This window comes from Pogoniulus pusillus, chromosome 22 (genome assembly GCF_015220805.1).
Source record: "Pogoniulus pusillus isolate bPogPus1 chromosome 22, bPogPus1.pri, whole genome shotgun sequence".
NCBI classification, from domain to species: Eukaryota; Metazoa; Chordata; class Aves; order Piciformes; family Lybiidae; genus Pogoniulus; species Pogoniulus pusillus.
Genome location: NC_087285.1, coordinates 4376375 through 4398780, shown reverse-complemented (window position 1 = coordinate 4398780; position 22406 = coordinate 4376375). Strand labels below are relative to the sequence as shown.

Sequence of the window (22406 nt, the reverse complement as noted above, 5' to 3'; positions counted from 1 at the left end):
AGAAGACTCCACAACCATTCTGGGCAGCCTGCTCCAGGTCTCCAGCATTCTCACACCAAAGACCTGTTCAGATAGAACCTCCTGGCTTCCAGTTTGTGCCCACTGCCCCTTGTCCTGGCACTGAGCACCACTGACAAGAGTCTGGCCCCATCCTCTTGCCCCCACCCTTCATCTCTTGCTGAGCATTGAGCAGATCCCCTCTGGGGCTGCTGTTCTCCAGGCTGGACAGCCCCAGAGCCTCTTAGGTTTTACACTTAGAGCAGCTGTAGTGTATAGGACAAGAGATAATGGGATTCCTCAGCTGATGAGATGCTTCACTTAGAGCATTGCTTCTTTGCAGAGTTCTCTGGCAGCAGTGGAACAGAATCTCATGAAAGTGATGAAGCTGGACAACGAGGTGAAAGCCCTGGAGAGCAGGAGGAGGCAGATGGAGAAAGACAATCAAGATCTGCAGCAGAAGATGGAAAAGGTTGGCTTTTAGGTTGCATTCTGCCCTCCTTTCAGCTGAGGAATCAGCCTGTCTTTTGCTGCCTAATGAAATGTATCATTAAAATCAGATGCTGCTGAGGAACTTGTTCCCAGCCCACTCAGCTTACTTGATACTCTCAGATATGGCCAATCTGACCCAATAGAGCCATTTGTAATTTGGGTTAAATTACTTGTGTCACTTGCCTTCCACCACAGAGCAGCTTGTCAGGAAGGCAAATGCTGACAGTATCTCACATCCAAATGCTAATTATTGGTACCAGCAGCTTTCTGTGCTCTGTAACTTAAACCTGTCTGCTTCTGGCTGTGTGCTGGTGACAGCCAGCACTTGTTTTAGCTAACATGGGCCAGCTCCTGACCTTAATATTCTTCATCTCCCTGGAGACTTTTTTTTGTTTCTCTCTGTTAAAATAATTGTCAGTTTGCTGAGGTGATGGCAAAGCACCCAAAATTATCTTGAAACATGGAAAGGAGTTTGGTAGTGGGGAGAAAGAACAAATTAATATCAGACTAATCAAAATAGATTTGAGTAAAAATTAGAATCATTTGCTCTAGCAGCCTAAGAGAAATAAATTGGAGTGGTAACAATCAGATTCATTTGCTCTATCAGCGTGAGGAAAACAGATTGGGGTGGTAACAAAAATCAGATTCATTTGCTCTATCAGCCTAAGAGAAACAGATTGGGGTGGTAGCAAAAATCACATTCATTTGCTCTATCAGCCTAAGAGAAACAGATTGGGGTGGTAGCAAAAATCACATTCATTTGCTCTATCAGCCTAAGAGAAACAGATTGGAGTGGTAACAATAATCAAATTCATTTGCTCTATCAGCCTAAGAGAAACAGATTGGGGTGGTAGCAAAAATCACATTCATTTGCCCTATCAGCCTAAGAGAAACAGATTGGGGTGGTAGCAAAAATCACATTCATTTGCCCTATCAGCCTAAGAGAAACAGATTGGAGTGGTAGCAAAAATCAGATTCATTTGCTCTATCAGCCTAAGAGAAACAGATTGGAGTGGTAACAAAAATCACATTCATTTGCTCTATCAGCATAAGAAAAAGAGATGGGAGTGGTAAAAATCAGATTCATTTGCTCTATCAGCCTAAGGAAAAGAGATGAGAGTGGTAAAAATCAGATTAGTTTGCCCTATCAGCCTGTGGAAAAGAGATGGGAGTGGCAAAAATCAGATTCATTTGCTCTGTCAGCCTAAGAGAAACAGATTGGGGTGGTAACAATCAGATTCTTTTGCCCTATCAGCCTAAGAAGCAGATTGGGGTGGTAACAAAAATCAGATTCATTTGCTCTCTCACCCTAAGAGAAATACATTTTCTTCCTTTTTTTCTTGCAGCTTTTTATCTTACAGAAATTCAGTGGGGGAGGTGTTTTACATCTTACTTCTTGCATCCTCTTCTGTTAAAACCCCTCTTCTCTAACACAGCATTAACTGGCTTCGAATTGGAGTTATAAACCTGGTGCTATTCTGTGTTGTGTTTGCTGTGCAGGTTTTTCAAGGAACAGATGAACAACTAAGGGACAGGTATGAAAACCACCAGAAGACAGTGAAGGAGAAGGAGAAGAGGTTGTCAGAGTGCAAGAATGAGTTGGATAGAGCCACCAAAGAGTGCCAGAGATACAACAGTGAGAAATCAGAGCTGCTTGTTGAGCAAGGTAATTTAGACTTCTTCTCTAACCTGGTATTTGTTTTTCAGCCTAATTAAGATCTGAAGTAGATCTACTGATAAGAACTGAGAGGATTTGAACTGGACAGACCTCCTAAAATATGTGTGAGCTTGGGGTCATCTCTAAATGGGTGTTTCACAAATGGACAGGTCTGAGTGTTCCTGTCTGGGAAAATTTAGTCTTCTGTTGTTCTGAGCTCTGATCACATCCTGCAGTTCCTTTGTTCTTTATAAAGCCATCTCAAATGCATGATTTGTGATGACTTAGCTCAGTGTCAGCCTTGGCTTGCAGTGTTCACTGTCTGAGCTCTGCTTGCTTTAGGTGATGAAATTCCTCCCAACCACAGGGGATTGGCTGAGTGTGTTTGAGTAAGAGAGAAAAATCAGGAAGGTTTGGCATGCCCAGTGGCTCAGCTTGGGGCTGGACAGAGTGATGGGAGGGCTAGAAGGAAGGGCTAGAAGAGAAGGAAGGCTCTGAGAGCTGGGCTTGTTCAGAAGAGAAAGCTCCAAGGAGACCTTCTGGTGGCCTTTGCGTGCTTAAGGAGGCTGACCACAAAGCTGGGGACAGACTCTCAAGCAGGACCTGTTGTGGCAGAACAAGTGGTGATGGTTTAAACTAAAAGAAGGACATTCAGACTGGAGAGAAGGAAGAAAGTTTTTCTACTGGGGGTGGTAAGACCCTGTCCCAGGTTGCCCAGAGAGGTGGCAGAAGCTCAGCAACCCGAAGCAGTGCTACAGGCTGGGGACAGAGTGGCTGGAGAGCAGCCAGGAAGAAAGGTACCTAGGGGTACTGGAAGCTATTAGCTGCAGATGAGGCAGCAGTGTGCCCAGGTGGGCAGCAGAGCCAATGGCATCCTGGGCTGGCTCAGGAGCAGTGTGGGCAGCAGGACAAGGGAGATTCTTGTGCCCCTGTGCTCAGCACTGCTCAGGCCACCCCTGGAGTGCTGTGTCCAGTTCTGGGCTGCTCCATTCAAGAGAGATGTTGCAGTACTGAAAGGTGTCCACAGGAGGGCGACAAAGCTGGGGAGGGGCCTGGAGCAGAGCCCTGTGAGGAGAGGCTGAGGGAGCTGGGGGGGTGCAGCCTGCAGCAGAGGAGGCTTAGGGCAGAGCTCATTGCTGCCTGCAGCTGCCTGCAGGGAGGCTGTAGCCAGGTGGGGTTGGGCTCTTCTGCCAGACAATCAGCAACAGAAGGGGACACAGTCTCAAGCTGTGCCAGGGCAGGTCTAGGCTGGCTGTTAGGAGGAAGTTGTTGTCAGAGAGAGTGATTGGCATTGGAATGGGCTGCCCAGGGAGGTGGTGGAGTGGCTGTGCCTGGAGGTGTTGAAGCCAAGGCTAGCTGGGGCACTTAGTGCCATGGTCTGGTTGCTTGGCCAGGGCTGGGTGCTAGGTTGGGCTGGCTGAGCTTGGAGCTCTCTTCCAACCTGCTTGATTCTATGATTCCATCCCTGCAGCCATTGCAGGCCTCTGACCAACCTGCTGCACATGTCCCTGCTTGACTGCAGGGGTGGGGATTGTGCTTAGATGAGCTTGAAAAGCCTCTTCCCACCCAGAGCAGTCTGCGATGCTGTGATTCTACATCACGTTCTGTCTTTGTGAAGGTCGTCTGCAGCTGCAGGCAGATCGTCACCAGGAGCACATCTCCACCAGGGACTCGCTGGTGCAGTCCCTGGCGGCGCAGCTGGGGATCGACGGCTTCGAGCGAGCGCCCTTCAGCGACAGGCACCTCGCCAGCTTCCACGCCTTGCTCCGGGAGAGGCAGGACAGAGAGGCAGAGGCTGCAGAGCGTGCCCTGGTAAGAGACCTGTTGGTTATTAGGGTGTCCTCATTGAATCACGGAGCACTGCCTGCTCACCACTAAACTGTGTCCCTCAGTACCACATCTGTGCCTTTTTTGGAGTGCTTCCAGGGAGAGAGGCTCCACCACAACCCTGGGCAGCCTCTTCCAGGGCTTAACCACTCTTTCAGTGAAGGAATAGTTCCTTGTGTCCAACCTAAACCTCCCCTGGTGCAGCTTCAGGCAGTTGCTCTCATGCTTTAGCTTCTTACCTCGGAGAAGAACCTGGCCCCCACCTGGCTCTAGCCTCCCTTCACAGAGAGAGCAGTGAGGTCTCCTCTCAGCCTCCTTTTCTCCAGGCTCTGCAGCTATGGTTCCTTCAGCTGCTCCTCCCCAGCATTGCTCTCCAGACCCCTCCCCAGTATTGCTCTCCAGACCCCTCCCCAGTATTGCTCTCCAGACCCTTCCCCAGCTTTGTTGCCCTTCCCCAAACTCAGTCAGTGTCCTTGTTGGAGCGAGGGGCCCCAAACTGCCACCAGTGTTCAAGGTGTGGCCTCAGCTGTTCTGGCTACAGGAGGGCAATCCCTGCCCTGGTCCTGTTGGCATCACTGATCCAAACCAGGATGCTGGTGGCCTTGGCTACCTGGGCACACTGCTGGCTCATCTCCACCTGCTGTCAGCCAGCACCCCTGGGTCCTCTTTTACTGGGCAGTTTCCAGCTGCTCTGCCCCAACCCTGGAGCATTTGTGAGGTTGTTGTGACCCAAGTCCAAGACCCAGCACTTGGCTTTGTTGTGCCTCATCTCATTGGCCTTGGCTCATTTGTAATCCTAGAAGGAGGAGGAGGAACATTGAGAGGGAGAGGAAGCTGAAGTTCTTCTTTTCCCCCTTTCATGAGGTTGTTGTGACCCAAGTGCAAGACCCAGCACTTGGCTTTGTTGAGCCTCATCCCAGTGGCCTTGGCTCATTCATCATCCTGGAAGGAAGAGGAGGAATGTTGAGAGGGAGAGGAAGCTGAAGCTTCTTCTTTTCCCCCTTCTGGAATTCTTTACTATGAATTCACAGAATCACAGAACAGTAGGGGCTGGAAGAGACCTCTGAAGATCTTTGAGATTCCCTGAATCTTTCAGTGGAAATTAGTTTTGGAGCTAAGAGTGGCCATCAGATGAGCTGAATTGACACAGTTCTTCAGTCAGGCTTTTCTCAGCAGCCCTCTCTTGCAGCTGGATCATTGACAACCCTGTGGAAGAATTTCAGTGGTTAAGAAGGAAGCAAATTCTTAGAATCATATCATAGAATCAAGCAGGTTGGCAGAGAGCTCCAAGCTCAGACAGCCCACCCTAGCACCCAACCCTATCCAGTCAACCAGACCATGGCACTAAGTGCTCCAGCCAGGCTTGGCTTCAACACCTCCAGGCACAGAGACTCCACCACCTCCCTGGGCAGCCCATTCCAATGCCAATCACTCTCTCTGACAACAACTTCCTCCTAACATCCAGCCTAGACCTCCCCTGGCACAGCTTGAGACTGTGTCCCCTTCTTCTGTTGCTGGCTGCCTGGCAGCAGAGCCCAACCCCACCTGGCTACAGCCTCCCTTCAGGCAGCTGCAGACAGCAATGAGCTCTGCCCTGAGCCTCCTCTGCTGCAGGCTGCACACCCCCAGCTCCCTCAGCCTCTCTTCACAGGGCTGTGCTCCAGGCCCCTCCCCAGCCTTGTTGCCCTCCTCTGGACGCCTGCCAGCACCTCAACATCTCTCTGGAATTGAGGAGCCCAGAGCTGGGCACAGCACTCAAGGTGTGGCCTGAGCAGTGCTGAGCACAGGGGCAGAAGAACCTCCCTTGTCCTGCTGCCCACACTGCTCCTGAGCCAGCCCAGGATGCCGTTGGCTCTCTTGCCCACCTGGGCACACTGCTGGCTCACCTTCAGCTACCATCTCTTTACCAGTACCCCCAGGTCCCTTTCTTCACCTTCAGAACAGAGCTGCCCTTCCAGAAAGTTGTCAGTGTGATGTGTCCACATTTACCTGTCAGAATATTTCAACAGGAAATGGACAGGTTTTACTTCTCTGAGTATTTCAGTGGTGAAGAGCTGCAGGCTGGTGTGAAAAAGTGAGTTTGAAGGTTGTGGTGTTATGAAATAAAAATGAGTGTATGATTGCTGCCTTCTTTCAGAGAGAATATGCACGGAAAGAAGCAATGAAACAGAAACAGATAGAGGAGAAAAGAGACAAGAAAACTGGCTTGGAAAGAACCATCGACCTGAAATCAGACATTCAAAGTAAGAAACAAGAGGAGCTGAAGAATGTAAGACATGAATTGCAGCAGCTGGAGGGGTTTTCAGACAGGATTCTGGAGCTGGATCAGGAGATTGCCAAGACAGTAAGTTAATGTCACTGAAAAATAGCAGGAGGTTTGAAGTAAGGACTTGAGGCTTTAGCACTGAAAACCAAATTCCCCAGACCACAAACCCTCCCAAACTTTTTGTGTTTACTCCAACAGCTGCATTTTCAATTCCTTCTCTAAGCTTTACCTCTTCAGATGCTTCACCTTTTGGAGCAGGGACTGTTCACTCTTTGTACAGTGCACCCTCAGAACGTAGACCTTTTGCTTGGTGAGTTGTAAACAGGGCAGTAGTCACAGCTCCTGATGTCATAGAATGCTTTGTGTTGGAAGGGACCTTAAAGATCATCTAGTTCAAATCACCTGCAGGGACACTTTCCACTAGCCCAGGTTGCTCAGGGCCTCATCCAGCTTGCCCTTGAACACCTCCAGGCAGGGAGCATCCACAGACTCCCTGGGAAACCTGTGCCAGTGTCTCACCACCCTCACTGGAATGAATTTATTCCTCATCTCCAGTCTAAATCTGCCCTCTTCCAGCTCTAATCCTTTGATCCTCATTCTGTAAGCCCCTGTAAAAAGTCCCTCCCCACCATATAGGCCACTCTCAGGTACTGGCAAGCTACAAGGAAGTTTCCTTGGAGCTTTCTGCAGGCTGAACAACCCCAGCTCTCTCACCTTGTCCCCTTAATAGTCCCTGCTTAGTTCTAATCCATTGAGCCTTGTCCTGTCACTACAGGCCCCTGTAAAAAGTCCCTTCCCACCATATAGGCCACTCTCAGGTACTGGCAAGCTACAAGGAAGTTTCCTTGGAGCCTTCTGCAGGCTGAACAACCCCAGCTCTCTCACCTTGTCCCCATAGTAGTCTGCAACTACAGCAAAGTCTGACCTGCTTCCAGCTGTCTTGTCTGTGAGATAGTCTCTGCTGCTGCTCCTTTGTCCTTAGGGGGAGACTCCTCGCACTCTTCCTGGAGCTCCTCCCATGGGACACAATCCTCTGTGACCTCCTCCAACACGAGTCCTTCCCATTGGCTGCAGTTCACAATGAACTGCTCCAGCATGGGTCCCTTTCACGAAGTGCTGTCCTTCAGGAACAGAGCTGTGCAGTGTGGGCTTCTCTCTCCCCAGGGTCACGGGTCCTGCTAGGAACCTGTGAGCTGCTCCTGGAGTCTCAGCCTCCTTCAGGTATCCACCTGCTCCACCACTGAGCTCCATGGGCTGCAGGGAACAACCTTTCTCACCATCATCATCTTCATGGGCCACAGTGCCCTTGTTCCAGCTCTTGGAGTACCTCCTACATCTCTTTGTTCACTGACCATGGTGTCTGCAGAGCTGTTTTCCCTCACATGCTCTTCTGTTTCTCTCACAAACACTTCTGTTTCTTTCAGTTAGAACTTCATTGGTCAGTGTCATTCTTTAAGGCCCTGGTTTTGATTTGCACTCCAGGAGCACGAGCTGGAGAAGGCTGAGAGGAGCAGCAACATTGAAACGCTGGAACAGGAAGTACGAACCCTGCAAAACGAGAAGATGAACCTGGACAAAGCTCTTAGGAAGCTGGATCAGGAGATGGAGCAGTTGAATCTGCATACCATGACCATTACCCAGTTGGAAATGCTAAAGAAAGACAAAGTAATTTTTCTGTTGTCATTTTGTGAGAGAGGGACATGAAATGAATGCAGTCCCCTCGAGATTTGTGTGCTTAAGTCCCCTCAATATTTGTGTGCCTACCAACAGTCACCTGCAGACCTTCTGTTCTGAGTTCACTGAAGCCATTCACTCCATGGGCACACTTAGTGACATCAACTGGAAGGCAGGAAAAGTTAATCTTCAATGTTTCATTTTCCCAGGCAGATAAAGAAGAGCAGATCAGGAAAGTGAAATCAAGACATTCTGAGGAGCTGACATCACTAATGGGCTACTTCCCTAACAAAAAACAACTTGAAGACTGGCTTCATGATCAAAATAGAAAGGTTCATCAGGCAAGGGATAATCTTGCAGCTCTGAAGTAGGTATTCATTTAGTTCATCAGGTTTCCTTAAGTATTGATGTAATTGTGAGTGGAAACATTGGAGAGTTGTAATGTGCCTGTGAGTTTAATTTGTTCTTGCTTGTTTGGGGATCTCCAAAATTAAAGTGTCCTGCAGAACTTAAGCTACACTGTCACCTAGAAAGGATGGATCAGATGGTCCTTGGGGGTCCCTTCCAGCCTGGCATTCTGTGTGGAGCTGTGTCATGTAGGGTCACAGACTGGTTTGAATTGGAAGGGACTTTGAAGATCATCCAGTTCCAACCCTCTGCCACTTCCTACTAGACCGCATTGCTTGAGCCTGTCAGGGAGGGGGAATTAATTGATGGGAGATGATATTTTCCCAAAGCAGTATTGTTTATTAATGTTGCTATTCAGAACTCTTACCATCCCTGACCTCTGATTTGGATACTGTTTGGGTTCTTACACAGTCATGGAAACATTCTCCTCTGCTGCAGGCTGCACACCCCCAGCTCCCTCAGCCTCTCCTCATAGGGTTTGTGTTCCAGGCCCTTCACTAGCCTTTCTCTGGACACATTCCAGCACCTCAACATCTCTTCTGAATTGAGGAGCCCAGAACTGGACACAGCACTCAAGGTGTGGCCTGAGCAGTGCTGAGTCCAGGGGCAGAATAACCTCCCTTGTCCTACTGGCCACACTACTCCTGATGCAGGCCAGGATGCCATCGGCTCTCTTGGCCACCTGGGCACAAAACCCTCCCTGCTCCCTGTGCCCTGCAATGCACATTTCAAATTAGCCTCCCCTGGTTTTGGTTTTGCTTTTGCTTTAAACAGCTCAGAATCTGGGGGTTGTTTCTTGGGTAATGAAGAGAGTTTGTGCATTGCTGTTGCAGCAAACGGCTGGCGTCAGTGGAATGCGACAAAACTCACACCAGCACTGAGCTGAAAAAGAAGGAGGAGCAGTTGGACCAGCATGAAACTCGCCTCTTTGATGTCTGTGGAAGCCAGGATTTTGACAGTGATCTGAAGAGACTTCAGGATGACATTGAGAAAAGCTCAAAGCAGCGAGGTAAACTCAGAGAGCTCTGGTTTGGCCTTCCCTAAACCTTGTTTTAAATGTCAGTTGCAGGCAGGGATGCTGGGATTCTCTGCTGGGGTTCTTGCTTCCTACAACTGTTTGGGTTAGAAAAGACCTCCAAGATTGTCCAGTCCAACCATCAACCCAACACCACCATGGCTGGAGAGGGTCCAGAGGATCAACCCAGCCCCACTGTGGCTGGAGAGGGTCCAGGGGATCAGCCCAGCACCACCGTGGCTGGAGAGGGTCCAGGGGATCAACCTGGCCCCACCGTGGCTGGAGAGGTCCAGTGGATCAACCCAGCACCACTGTGGCTGGAGAGGGTCCAGTGGATCAACCCAGCCCCACCGTGGCTGGAGAGGGTCCAATGGATCAACCCAACACCACCGTGGCTGGAGAGAGTCCAGGGGATCAACCCAGCCCCACCGTGGCTGGAGAGGGTCCAGGGGATCAACCCAGCCCCACCGTGGCTGGAGAGGGTCCAGTGGAGAGCTACAAGGATGATGAAGGGACTGGAGCACTGCCTTATGAGGAGAGGCTGAGGAACCTGAGGCTGTTTGATCTGGAGAAGAGAAGACTGAGAGGGGATTGAATCAGTGTTCATAAACGTCTGAGGGCTGGGGGTCAGAAGAGGGGGACAGGCTCTGCTCACTGCTCCCTGGAGAGGACAAGGAACAATGGGTGTAAGCTGCAGCACAGGAGGTTCCAGCTCAACACCAGGGGGAATTGCTTTACTGTAAGGGTCCCAGAGCACTGGAACAGGTTCCCCAGAGAGGTTGTGGAGTCTCCTTCTCTGGAGATATTCCAAACCCATCTGGACATTGTGATGCTGGGCAAGCTGCTGTGTGTACCCCTGCTTTAGCAAGAGTGTTGGATGGATGATCTCCAGAGGTCCCTTCCAACCCCACCACACTGGGATTGTGGTTCCCTGCCTCTGAGTTTTATGGGTTCTAATCCCATCTTCACTTACAGTGCATAGATACCCCAGATCTGATGGTGTTCTGCTTCCTAAACATCACATCCTTTGTTTCTTCTTAAACCAGCTGTGCTTGCTGGAGCCACTGCAGTTTACTCCCAGTTCATTACACAACTGACTGAGGAGAACCAGTCCTGTTGTCCTGTTTGCCAAAGAGTCTTCCAGACAGAGGCTGAGCTGCAGGATGTCATCAGCGATCTGCAGTCTAAGCTGCGCCTGGCTCCGGACAAACTGAAGTCAACTGAGTCTGAGCTTAAAAGGAAAGAGAAAAAACGTGATGAAATGATGAGTCTCAAACCACTCAGGTAAAGTACTTAGCAAACCATGGCATTTTCTTGCAAATACTTGGCTTTTGGTCACTGCAAATTAGGCAGACATCCAGGAGGCTTTATTTGAGGGTTAGTTAAGTCTCGTTGTTGAGAACAATGTTTTTGCTGGCATTTAATTTCAACTTCAAACTGGTTCATGTTTTGGCTGTTTCTGCTCCTTTGAGACACTGGCACAGGTTGCCCAGGGAGGTTGTGGCTGCTTCCTCCCTGGAGGTGTTTAAAGCCAGGTTGGATGAGACATTTAATTTCAACTTCAAACTGGTTCATGTTCTGGCTGTTTCTGGTCCTTTGAGACACTGGCACGGGTTGCCCAGGGAGGTTGTGGCTGCTTCCTCCCTGGAGGTGTTTTAAAGCCAGGTTGGATGAGACATTTAATTTAAACTGGTTTATGTTCTGGCTGTTTCTGGTCCTTTGAGACACTGGAATGGGTTGCCCAGGGAGGTTGTGGCTGCTTCCTCCCTGGAGGTGTTTTAAAGCCACGTTGCATGAGACATTTAATTTCAACTTCAAACTGGTTTATGTTCTGGCTGTTTCTGCTCCTTTGAGACACTGGAATGGGTTGCTCAGGGAGGTTGTGGCTGCTTCCTTCCTGGAGGTGTTTAAAGCCAGGTTGGATGGGGCCTTGAGCAACCTGCTCTAGCAAGGGACATCCCTGAAGGGGGTTGGAGCTGGATGATCCTTGAGGTCCCTTCCAACCTAGACCATTCTATGACTCTCCTAAGAGTGAGGCAAGAACAAAGTAGTGGCATATTTACTTTCCTGTGGTTGTTTACACTATCCAGGCACAGTTCCCCTCCTTGCTATTTTCCTTGTAACTTAAAATGGATTTGGTGTTACCAAAATGTGTCTCACACCACAGCACATTAAATATGTGTCTTAAAATTGAAGAGACAGAGGTTTGTGGAGACAGAATGGGAGCTGAACCTGCTTAAACAACCTTTAATGGCAGCTTGGTGTATATCTCCTTCAACACTGGCTTTTGTTGCTGGCAGTTTGTGATGCTCTAGAAAGGCCTCTCTGGGTTTTAGAGTGGATTGCCAGTGCCATTCATGTGCCATTCCATCCTTTGGGAATGTATCTATGTCCTTGAGACTGAGTCCAATCCAATATGTTTGATCAGTTATTTAAAGACCTCTTTTATGTGGTTTGGGGTTTTTTGGAAAGCAGAAAATAGGCAATATCAACAGTTCAGGAAGGATGCCTGCAGTATTTTCCCATTTCCAGGCTGAATGATTGTTAAACTATGAAAACTCTTTGGTTCTTGCCTCCTTTTCTCCTCCAAAACACAGTCAACCATATTTCTTGTCAGTGTTTTGGGTTTTTTAGCACTTGTACAGCATTGAAAATAAGAGTAGACTGAAGAAGAGTAGAGCCAGCAGGTGAAGAGGCTGCAGTCTAACAGCATCTCAAGTGAGAATAGTATGTTGAGCTTTTTTCCTGCCAGCAGGTGAGGAGGCTCCAGTGTCAGAGCAGACCTTTGTTCTGAGTCAGTCTGTAGAGCAAATGTTGGAGGGTAGAGCTTTCCTTCACAAGAGGGCACTCCTGCACAGAGGATTTCTGCCCTCTGATGAGCATTCGTTGTACTGAAGTTAACAGCCAGGACCTGTCTAAAGTGATGTGTCATTGCCTTAGCTGGCTACGTAGCATCAAACGTGGGCAAGCTTAAGGGGATGATATTTGGCTCAATTGATCCTCTGCTATTAAATCATATCACAGACTTTGTGGCCTTGGGTGCACTGAACTTAAACCTCTGCTTTTGACAAAGGAAATCTTGAATGGATTTGGGTTTTGTTTCAGGCAAACTGTAGATGAACTCCAACACAGGGACATACCAAACTTGAGGAACAAGATCCAGAATGCAAACAGGGATTTAGCAGCCCTGAAGGCTGAGATAGAAGAACAGGAAGCAGCCTTGCAGACAGCTTTGACTGAGGAGGAGAGTGGCAAGGCATGCTTACAGGATATAACACTAATGGAAAGGTACCAGGTATGCTTTGGTAATTTTGTTCTCTTAATTGAGTGGTCATAGAGTGCACTGTGGTTGCAAGGGACCTCTGGAGGTCTTCTAGTCCACCCACCTCTGCTGTAAGCAAGGACTCTGAGATGGGTCAAAAACTTGGTGGAGAGTGGTGGTGAATGGTGCCACATCCAGTTGGCAGCTGGCATTAGTGGTGTGCCCCAGGGATCAGTGCTGGGCACAGTCCTGTTCAATGTCTGTATTGATGATCTGCACCAAGGGACTGAGTCTAGCGTCAGTAAGTTTGCAGATGGCACCAAGCTAGGAGCAGCTGTGGAGCTGTTGGAGGGTAGGAGAGCCCTGCAGAGGGACCTTGCCAGGCTGGATGGGTGGGCAGAGGCAAATGGGAGGAGATTGAACAAGGCCAAGTGCAGGGTTCTGCACTTTGGCCACAACAACCCCAAGCAGCACTGCAGGCTGGGGACAGAGTGGCTGAGAGCAGCCAGGCAGAGAGGGATCTGGGGGCACTGGTAGAGAGTAGCTGCAGATGAGCCAGCAGTGTGCCCAGGTGGGCAGCAGAGCCAATGGCATCCTGGGCTGGCTCAGGAGCAGTGTGGGCAGCAGGACAAGGGAGGTTCTTCTGCCCCTGTGCTCAGCACTGCTCAGGCCACACTTTGAGTGCTGTGTCCAGTTCTGGGCTGCTCCATTCAAGAGAGATGTTGCAGTACTGAAAGATGTCCACAGGAGGGCGACAAAGCTGTGAGGGGCCTGGAGCACAGCCCTGTGAGGAGAGGCTGAGGGAGCTGGGGGGGTGCAGCCTGCAGCAGAGGAGGCTCAGGGCAGAGCTCATTGCTGCCTGCAGGGAGGCTGTAGCCAGGTGGGGTTGGGCACTGCTGCCAGGCAAGCAGCAACAGAAGAAGGGGACACAGCCTCAAGTTGTGCCAGAGGAGGTCTGGGTTGGATGTTAGGAGGAAGCTCCTGGCAGAGAGATTGATTGGCATTGGAATGGGCTGCCCAGGGAGGTGGTGGAGTGGCTGTGCCTGGAGGTGTTCAGGAAAAGCCTGGCTGAGGCACTTGGTGGCCTTGGCCAGGGCTGGGTGCTAGGTTGGTCTGGATGAGCTTGGAGGTCTCTCCCATCCTGGTTGACTCAATGACATTGATAGCTACTTGTAGCATTTAACTATGAGGTCTTAAAGACCTTTCAAACAACGTAAAAACACTGTGGAAGACACTAGAACATAGATGAGCTTAGAACTAATTAAGCTTCACATGTTATGTAATGATTCCTTCTTCTAAGAACCACAGTGTCCCTTCTTCTGATGCTGTTCTGTGCTATGGTAACTGGGAACAGAGGAATAATCCAGAGCTTGAGCACAGCCACACATACACCAGAGTGGCTTTCAGTCCTTAACAGTCCTCAATGTATTCTCAGCTTCTGCTCTCTTTACTTGCAGAGAATCACAGAATAATTTAGGCTGGAAAAGTCCTGTCAGATCATGGAGTTCAGACATGAGCCCAGCACTGCCAGGTCACCACTAAACTGTGCCCCTCAGCACCACATCTCTGTTGCTTTGAGACCCCTCCAGGAATGGGGACTCCACAGTGCCCTGGGCAGCCTGGGCCAGGCCTTGGCACCACTTTCTGTCTTGTCACATATGCTTTCCTGTTCTGTGGCATGGGGGCATGGATATCCTACACTTAGCCTGGCACAGGAACCTGTTTTGAACAGTCTCCAGGCCTTTATTAGCAGCACAAAGTCTCTGCTTGACAGAACCACAAGAGGGGCAATTATGCAGAGAACCTGAGGCCAGGCAAAGGGCTGAGAGCATCTCATGGGTGGGAGATGGCAGCACCTCCTAAGGCTCTTCTGTTGTCACAGGCACTGGTTGCACTGTTCTGAGGGGGTGTCACAACCCATCCATCCTTACCAACTGATTTCCTCTCACAATGAGGAATTCCAGTTCCTAGCAGCCTCACTGCCAATGATGTCCCATTGCTTAAGCAGAGGAGATCAATTTGAAGGTCTTGAGTCATGAACTCCTCAAGCTGCAAGCTTTTTCTTCTGTTCCAGAGACAAAAAACCCACACTGTTAGGCACTAATAGCATGGTAATGCTACTTCTTATCATACTTTCAGACTGATATTAGAGATGTTGAACGGAGAATTGCTCAGCAGGAGGCTAAGCTGCTGGGGGTTGATTTGAGTAGAAGTGTTCTCCAAGTAAGCCAAGAGAAACAAGAGAGAAAACACTTGTGGGATACAGGTAGGTCACACAAACCCAGCCTTTCACTTCTGTATTGACTTGCTGCCAGCAGAAGCAGAATGCTCTGCATTGTGAAATAACTCTCTTCTAGCACTTGGTTGGTTTGGGGTCATGGTGGCTTAGCTCAGAGTTAACATTGTGATGAGGGAGACAATCAGTGCTGTGAGTACTGTGAGTTAACATTTTCATAAGGGAGACCATGAGTGCTGTGTCCAGTTCTGGGCTCCCCAATTCAAGAGAGCTGCTGAGGTGCTGGAAGGTGTTTGGAGAAGGGCAGCAAGGCTGGGGAGGGGCCTGGAGCACAGCCCTGTGAGGAGAGGCTGAGGGAGCTGGGGGGGTGCAGCCTGCAGCAGAGGAGGCTCAGGGCAGAGCTCATTGCTGCCTGCAAGGAGGCTGTAGCCAGGTGGGGTTGGGCTCTGCTGCCAGGCACTCAGCAACAGAAGAAGGGGACACAGCCTCAAGCTGTGCCAGGGGAGGTCTAGACTGGCTGTTGTTAGGAAGTTGTTGTCAGAGAGAGTAATTGGCATTGGAATGGGCTGCCCAGGGAGGTGGTGGAGTTGCCATGCCTGGAGGTGTTGCAGCCAAGCCTGGCTGGGGCACTTAGTGCCATGGTCTGGTTGACTGGACAAGGCTGGGTGCTAGGTTGGACTGGCTGAGCTTGGAGCTCTCTTCCAACCTGCTTGAGTCTGTGATTCAATGAAACAATCTTTTTGACAACAGGCTGACTGTGACAGTTTGGGTGCTACCTGCTCCCCCACTCTTATGAAATGACCCAGATTAGACTCAGCTGAACTGGAAATTAGAATGAAGCTTTGTATTTACAGCTTAGCACAATAGACAAGCAGGTAGTTACAATCTATACAGCTATAGACAGAAAGAGACAAGCTAAAGGAAATACAGAAACACAGCAGCCCTCCCAGAAACCAGAGTCCCCAGGAGGGGCTGCCAACCACCCTTCCACCTCCTTTCCACCCCTCTACCTTCTCCCAGACTCTGCCTTACTTTCTAGGTGAGTTTGGAGAATCAGCCAGGGGGGTTAGAAAGCAGGGGGAGTTAGGGAGAAAAGTGCAGGCAGCCAGAGCCAGAGAGCAGCTCTGTTCTGTCTGTTTATGTTCTTGTTCTTATCCATCTCAGCAAGCCTATGAGTGCAGCAGACATCACCACTGCTTCCTTTTCACAGCCTGTCAGCTAACTCTTCTCACCAAAATATCCCAGCTAGCTTCCAACTAGCACACTGACTGTTTCACTGCTTGTTTCCATCCTCAGTTACTGGTAAAATTGAGTTGAAGCAAAAACTCAAGCAAGACCAGCAAACCCAGATTCAGCAGCTGAAGAGTGAAGTTAATGACCTCAAAGCAGAGAAGCTTCAGATTTCCAGCAGCATGCAGCGGCGGCGGCAGCTGGAGGAGCAATCAGTGGAGTTAACCACTGAGGTTCAGTCCTTGTGCAGAGAGATCAAGGTAGGAAATGCTCTGCACTGGTAATGTGAGCCAGCAATGTGCAGCTGCAGCCCAGAAGGCCAGCCACATGCTGGGCTGCACCAAAAGCAACGTGGGCAGCAGGTGGAGAGAGGGCATTCTGCCACTCTGCTCTGGTGAGACCTCACCTCTGGTGCTGTGTCCAATTCTGCAGCCCTCCACACAAGAACAACATGGACCTGTTGGAGTGGGTCCAGAGAAGGATGATCAAGAGGCAGAAGCATCTCTGCTACGAGGACAGGCTGAGGGAGCTGGGATTGTTCAGCCTGGAGAAGAGAAGGCTCCAGGCTTGCAGTGCCTGAAAGGGGCTGCAAGAAGAATGGAGACTGTTCACAAGAGCCTGCAGTGATAGGATGAGGAGCAATGGTATGACATCAGAGAAGAGCAGATTTAGTTTGGATATTAGGAACTTGTTCTGCACCATCAGGGTGGTGGAACACTGCAACAGGTTGCCCAGGGAGAGGTAGTGGAGGGCCTATCCCTGGAAGCATTCAAGCTCGGACTCCACGAGGCTTTGAGCAACCTGATCTAGTGGAAGTTGTCCCTGTGGACCCCAGGGTGGGGTTGGACTAGATGACCTTTGCAGGTCCCTTTCAACCCAAACCATTCTATGATTCTAGAACTCTTAGCTTTGTTTTCCTGAGGGGGAAAAACCCACCACAATCCTGTGGTCCTAGCCAGTAAGATGTGCTATTAAATACTTTCCTGCATTTGTGTCTGCAGAGGATGAGGAGTGCTGGCTTCAAACTGGAAGAAGCTGGGCTTAGATGAGGCCTTAGGATGAAATCCTTCCACATTTGTATCTGCAGAGGATGAGGAGTGCTGGCTTTAAACTGGAAGAAGCTGGGCTTAGATGAGGCATTAGGATGAAATCCTTTCCCATTTGTATCTGCAGAGGATGAGGAGTGCTGGCTTCAAACTGGAAGAAGCTGGGCTTAGATGAGGCATTAGTATGAAATCCTTCCACATTTGTATCTGCAGAGGATGAGGAGTGCTGGCTTCAAACTGGAAGAAGCTGGGCTTAGATGAGGCATTAGGATGAAATCCTTTCCCATTTGTATCTGCAGAGGATGAGCAGTACTGGCTTCAAACTGGAAGAAGCTGGATCTAGATGAGGCCTTAGGATGAAATCCTTCCCCATTTGTGTCTGCAGAGGATGAGCAGTACTGGCTTCAAACTGGAAGAAGCTGGATCTAGATGAGGCCTTAGGATGAAATCCTTCCTCATTTTTTGTCTGCAGAGGATGAGGAGTGCTGGCCTCAAACTGGAAGCTGGGTTTAGATGAGGCATTAGGATGAAATCCTTCCCCATGAGGATGCTGAGACACTGGAACAGGTTGCCCAGAGAAGATGTGGAGGCTCCAAGACTGGCAGTATTCACAGCTAGGTTGGATGGGACCTTGAGTGAGCTGCTCAAGGAGGTATCCTTGCTAATGGCAGGGGGTTGGAAGTAGATGATCTTTAAGGTCCTTTCCAACCCAAACCAATCTGTGGTTTTTGGCAACTCCCAGAACTTTTTTAATACATCTTCTTACATCTTTATTTTAAACACACACAAACCCCCCCACCATGAAATGGAAATAAGTAACACCTCATTTCATTTTCTCCCACTTGAAAAGTCATTGACCTTTAAGAGAGTGAGAAAATAAAGAGCATTTCCTCTCAACTGTTTGTTTTTCAGGAAGCAAAAGAGCAGATCTTTCCTTTGAATGCAGCCCTGGATGAATTGCAGCAGGAGAAGGAGGATCTGGTCAATAAAAGGACTGCATGTAATAAAGAAGCACAAGAGAAGGTTGGTGTGCTCTTGGCATCACTGGCAGATAGGATTGCATCATCTCCAGGCTTTGATGGAAACCATGGGAATGAGTTTGCTTGTAGGGAACAGCAGCAACTTCAGTGAATGCTTTAAGGTTCCAGTAGCTGAAAGGAGGAGGCTGGAGAGGGACTTTTTGACAAGGGCTTGAAGTGATAGGGTGAGGTGCAATGGCTTGGAGCTGGGAGAAGGCAGATTTAGACTAGAGAAGTTCTTCATGGTGAAGGTGGTGAGACCCTGGCACAGGTTGCCTAAGGAGGTTGTGGATGTCCCCTCCCTGGAGCTGTTCAAGGCCAGGTCAGATGAGTCCTTGAGCAACCTGGGCTAGTGGAAGGTGTCCATGCCCATGGCAGGGGTGTTGGAAGTGGGTAATGTTGGGAGTTCTTCTCCAACCCAAATCTTTCTATCAATCTGTGGTGCTACTTCTGAAGGAAAAGTCATGTAGCCAAGTCAGGAGATGACCTGAGTTGCAGTTAACCTTTGGTAGTCATGTCAAAAGGCTTTTGAGGACGTTTGGTGCTCACCAGTCTTACTGGAATCTAAGAGAAATAACAAGGGAGACTGCAACCTGTCCTTGCCAGGAGCCAGGCCTGCTTCTCTCGGATGTAAGCACAAGTGAGTGTGATAGCTTTGTTTTGAACACTAGCTTCATGGTGATAAGGACTACCTGTACTCCAGACCCTGAAGGCTTTATTAGCAAATCAAAGGCAGGGATGGTGAGGAATTGTACCTTGATAAGAACGTTACCAGGTGTCTGATCTGTGGCAGTGTTTCAGCTCTTGGGCTTCCCCTGTGCTCAGCACTGCTCAGGCCACACCTTGAGTGCTGTGTCCAGTTCTGGGCTCCTCAATTGAAGAGAGCTGTTGAGGTGCTGGAAGGTGTTGAGAGAAGGGCAGCAAGGCTGGGGAGGGGCCTGGAGCACAGCCCTGTGAGGAGAGGCTGAGGGAGCTGGGGGTGTGCAGCCTGCAGAAGAGGAGGCTCAGGGCAGAGCTCATTGCTGTCTGCAGCTGCCTGCAGGGAGGCTGTAGCCAGGTGGGGTTGGGCTCTGCTGCCAGGCACTCAGCAACAGAAGAAGGGGACACAGTCTCAAGCTGTGCCAGGGGAGGTCTAGGCTGGCTGTTGTTAGGAAGTTGTTGTCAGAGAGAGTGATTGGCACTGGAATGGGCTGCCCAGGGAGGTGGTGGAGTCGCCATGGCTGGAGGTGTTGAAGCCAAGGCTGTCTGGGGCACTTAGTGCCATGGTCTGGTTGACTGGCCAGGGCTGGGTGCTAGGTTGGTCTGGATGATCTTGGAGGTCTCTTCCCACCTGTTTGATTCTATGATAAAACTCTTTTTCACTTGACCTATACCTCTTTGTGTGCCATTTCACTTCCCCCTGCAGATCAATGGCATCAAAGAGAAAGTTAAAGACATAAACAAGCACGTGAAAGAAATTGAAAACTACATTCAACAGAGGAAAGCTGACTACAAAAAGGTAACCTACAAACTAGCTGATGAAAAGTGGACATTAGGAGCACTCTTGGTCTTTCAAATGCTTTGCTCTTTCATTTCTTCAGCAAAAGGAGGCTGAACTTGAAGAATTAAACTCTCAATTAGCTGCCTGTGAGAAACGGAAGGAAAAGATAAGTAAAGAGATGGAAACCATTCGCCAGGATATTGACACTAAAAAGGTAAATGCTTCCCTTTGTTGTTTTGTGTTTGCAGCTTGCTTGGGGTGTGCAGGACTCAGTGTTGGGAGCTGCAAATGGATTCACTCAGACATGATCCAACTTTTTTGCTTTGTGTGGTGATAGATACAGGAAAGGTGGCTGCAGGATAATCTCACTTTGAGAGAACGGAATAAAGAGCTGAAAGGAGTCGAGGACAATATAAAGCACCTGGTGAAGGAGATGGGAGAGATGAAAGTCCCACAGCTGAAAAAGTAAGCATCTTCAAACCAGAACCAGACAGTTGTTTTGGTTGGAAAATGCCTCTGAGTTCATCCAGTCCAACTCTCAACACCACCATGACCATTCAGCCATGTCCCCAAGTGCCATGGCCACAGGTTTCTTGAACACCTCCAGGGATGGGGACACCACCACCTCTCTGGGCAGCCTGTGCCAATCCCTGACCACTCTTACAGCAAATAAATTGTTCCTAATGTCCAGTGCAACCCTCCCCTGGCACAGTTTCAGGCCATTTCCTCTTGTTCTGTCACCTGATACTGGGAAGAAGAGACCAACCCTCACCTCTCTCTCTATCATGTCAGGGAGTTGTAGAAAGCAATGAAGTTTCCCCTGAGCCTCCCTCTTCTCTAGACTAAACAGCCCTGGTTGCCTCAGCCATTCCTCATAAGACTTGTTCCCCAGACCCTTGCCCTTACGATCTTAGCATGACAATTTGAACTGCTACAGACTTTGTAGTTACAATATAGTGAGCTACTCTCTAACCTGCTTTAGCAGGGAGGTTGGTTGGCTGGGTGAGGAATGGCTGAGAGCAGCCCTGAGGAAGAGGACCTGGGCTGATGCAAAGCTCAACAGGAGGCTGCAGTGTGAGTGCAGCCCAGACACAACCCTGTGCTGGGCTGCAGCAAGAGCAGTGTGGGCAGCAGGGCAAGGGAGGGGACTCTGCCCCTTTGCTCTGCTCACCTCAGACCCCACCTGCAGTCCTGGGTGCAGTTCTGGAGCCCCCAACACAAGAAGGACATGGAAGTGTTGGAGCCAGTCCAGAGGAGGTTACCAAGATGCTCAGGGGGCTGCAGCAGCTCTGCTATGAGGACAGGCTGAGAGAGTTGGGGCTCTGCAGCCAGGAGAGGAGAAGGCTTTGAGGAGACCTTGGAGTGGCCTTGCAGTATCTGAAGGGGGCTACAGGAAGGCTGGGGAGGGACTAGTGACAAGGTCTTGTAATGACAGGAGGAGGAGGAATGGGTTTGAACTGGCAGAGGGGAGATGGAAAGTGGATGTTAGGAAAGGGCTTTTTGCAGTGAGGGTGTTGGGAGACTGGCACAGGTTGCCCAGGGTGGTGAGACACTGGCACAGGTTGCCCAGGGAGGTTGTGGAGCACAGAATGACCCAATGTGATTTTTGATCACATTGGGTCATTCTGTGCTCCACAACCCCCCTAGAGAGGTGTTCAAGGCCAGATTGGATGAAGCCTTGAGTGTCCTGTTCTAGTGGGAGGTGTCCCTGCCTATGACAAGGAATTGGAAGTGGCTGATCCTTAAGATCCCTTCCAACCTAAACCATTATGCTATGATTCTGTGATGCCTAGAGGTCCCTCCCAGCCCCCCACCATGCTGGCATTCTGTGAACATGAGCTCCCAATTAGAACCTTGATTAAAATCTTGTGAGCCACTAAATAGAAGAGACTTGCAGCCTTTGTACATCAGCTATGGTTTAGAATAAGAGGAAATGGCCTGAAATTGTGCCAGAGGAGGATATCCTCTAGCTCAGCTTCAGCAAGGCTTTTGCTGCTCTCTCCTAAACGTCCTCGTGGCTAAACTCAAGCAAAGTGGGTGATGGGATGGTGATTGGCAACTGGCTCAAGAGCAGAGTTCAGAGGGTTGTGCTCAGCAGTGCAGAATCCATTTGGAAGCCTGTGGCCAGTGGTGTTCCCCAGGGATCAGTGCTGGAGCCACTTTTGTTCAGTGTCTTCATTAATGGCCTGGATGAGGACATTGAGTGGACCCTCAGTGAGTTCTCTGATGATGCAAAGTGGAGTGAGTGGCTGACACCCCTCAGGCTGTGCTGCTGCCCAGAGGTCTGGAGAGCTGAGCAAAGGGGGAAGCTCATGAAGTTAAGTAAGGATGAATGCAGAGACCTGCATCTGAGGAGGAACACCACCAGGACCAGCACAGACTAGGTGTAATCCTGCTGGGAAGCAGCTCCATGGAGAAAGAGCTTGGGGTGCTGCTGGACAGCAAGTTCTGCAGGGGCCAGCAATGTGTCCTTGTGGCCAAGAGAGCCAGTGGCAGCCTGGGGGGCATCAGGGAAAGTGTAGCCAGCAGGGCTAGGGAGGTTCTTCTCCTCATCTGCTCTGCCCTGCTGAGCCCACACCTGGAATATTGTGTCCTGTTTTGAGCTCCCCAGTTCAAGAGAGACAGGGACCTGCTGGAGAGAGTCCAATGGAGAGCTCCAAGGATAATTAAGAGACTGGAACATCTCTGCTGAGAGGAAGGACTGAGAGCTGAGGCTGTTCAGTCTTGAGAGGAGAAGGCTGAGAGGGGACCTTGTCTATAACTAGCTGGGGGGGGTGGGTGTCAAGATGGAGGTCCC

The 22406-nt window shown here is 49.8% G+C and overlaps 1 protein-coding gene across 4 annotated transcripts in view; it reads left to right on the top strand.

Moving 5' to 3' along the window:
* RAD50 (RAD50 double strand break repair protein) overlaps nt 1-22406 on the top strand; it is a 41080-nt gene that overhangs the window by 6175 nt on the left and 12499 nt on the right. For all 4 annotated transcript variants that reach the window (XR_010306357.1, XM_064161515.1, XM_064161514.1 and 1 more), the window contains exons 7-21: nt 341-469; nt 1990-2155; nt 3765-3958; nt 6111-6317; nt 7722-7904; nt 8123-8280; nt 9155-9330; nt 10383-10620; nt 12442-12631; nt 14738-14864; nt 16131-16324; nt 18023-18133; nt 19535-19627; nt 19710-19823; nt 19947-20074. Coding sequence is in view for 3 of the 4 variants with exons in the window: in XM_064161515.1 (XP_064017585.1) it covers nt 341-469; nt 1990-2155; nt 3765-3958; nt 6111-6317; nt 7722-7904; nt 8123-8280; nt 9155-9330; nt 10383-10620; nt 12442-12631; nt 14738-14864; nt 16131-16324; nt 18023-18133; nt 19535-19627; nt 19710-19823; nt 19947-20074 (2408 nt within the window). In the remaining variant the exon portion in view is untranslated. The remainder of the gene's footprint in view (nt 1-340; nt 470-1989; nt 2156-3764; nt 3959-6110; nt 6318-7721; nt 7905-8122; nt 8281-9154; nt 9331-10382; nt 10621-12441; nt 12632-14737; nt 14865-16130; nt 16325-18022; nt 18134-19534; nt 19628-19709; nt 19824-19946; nt 20075-22406) is intronic.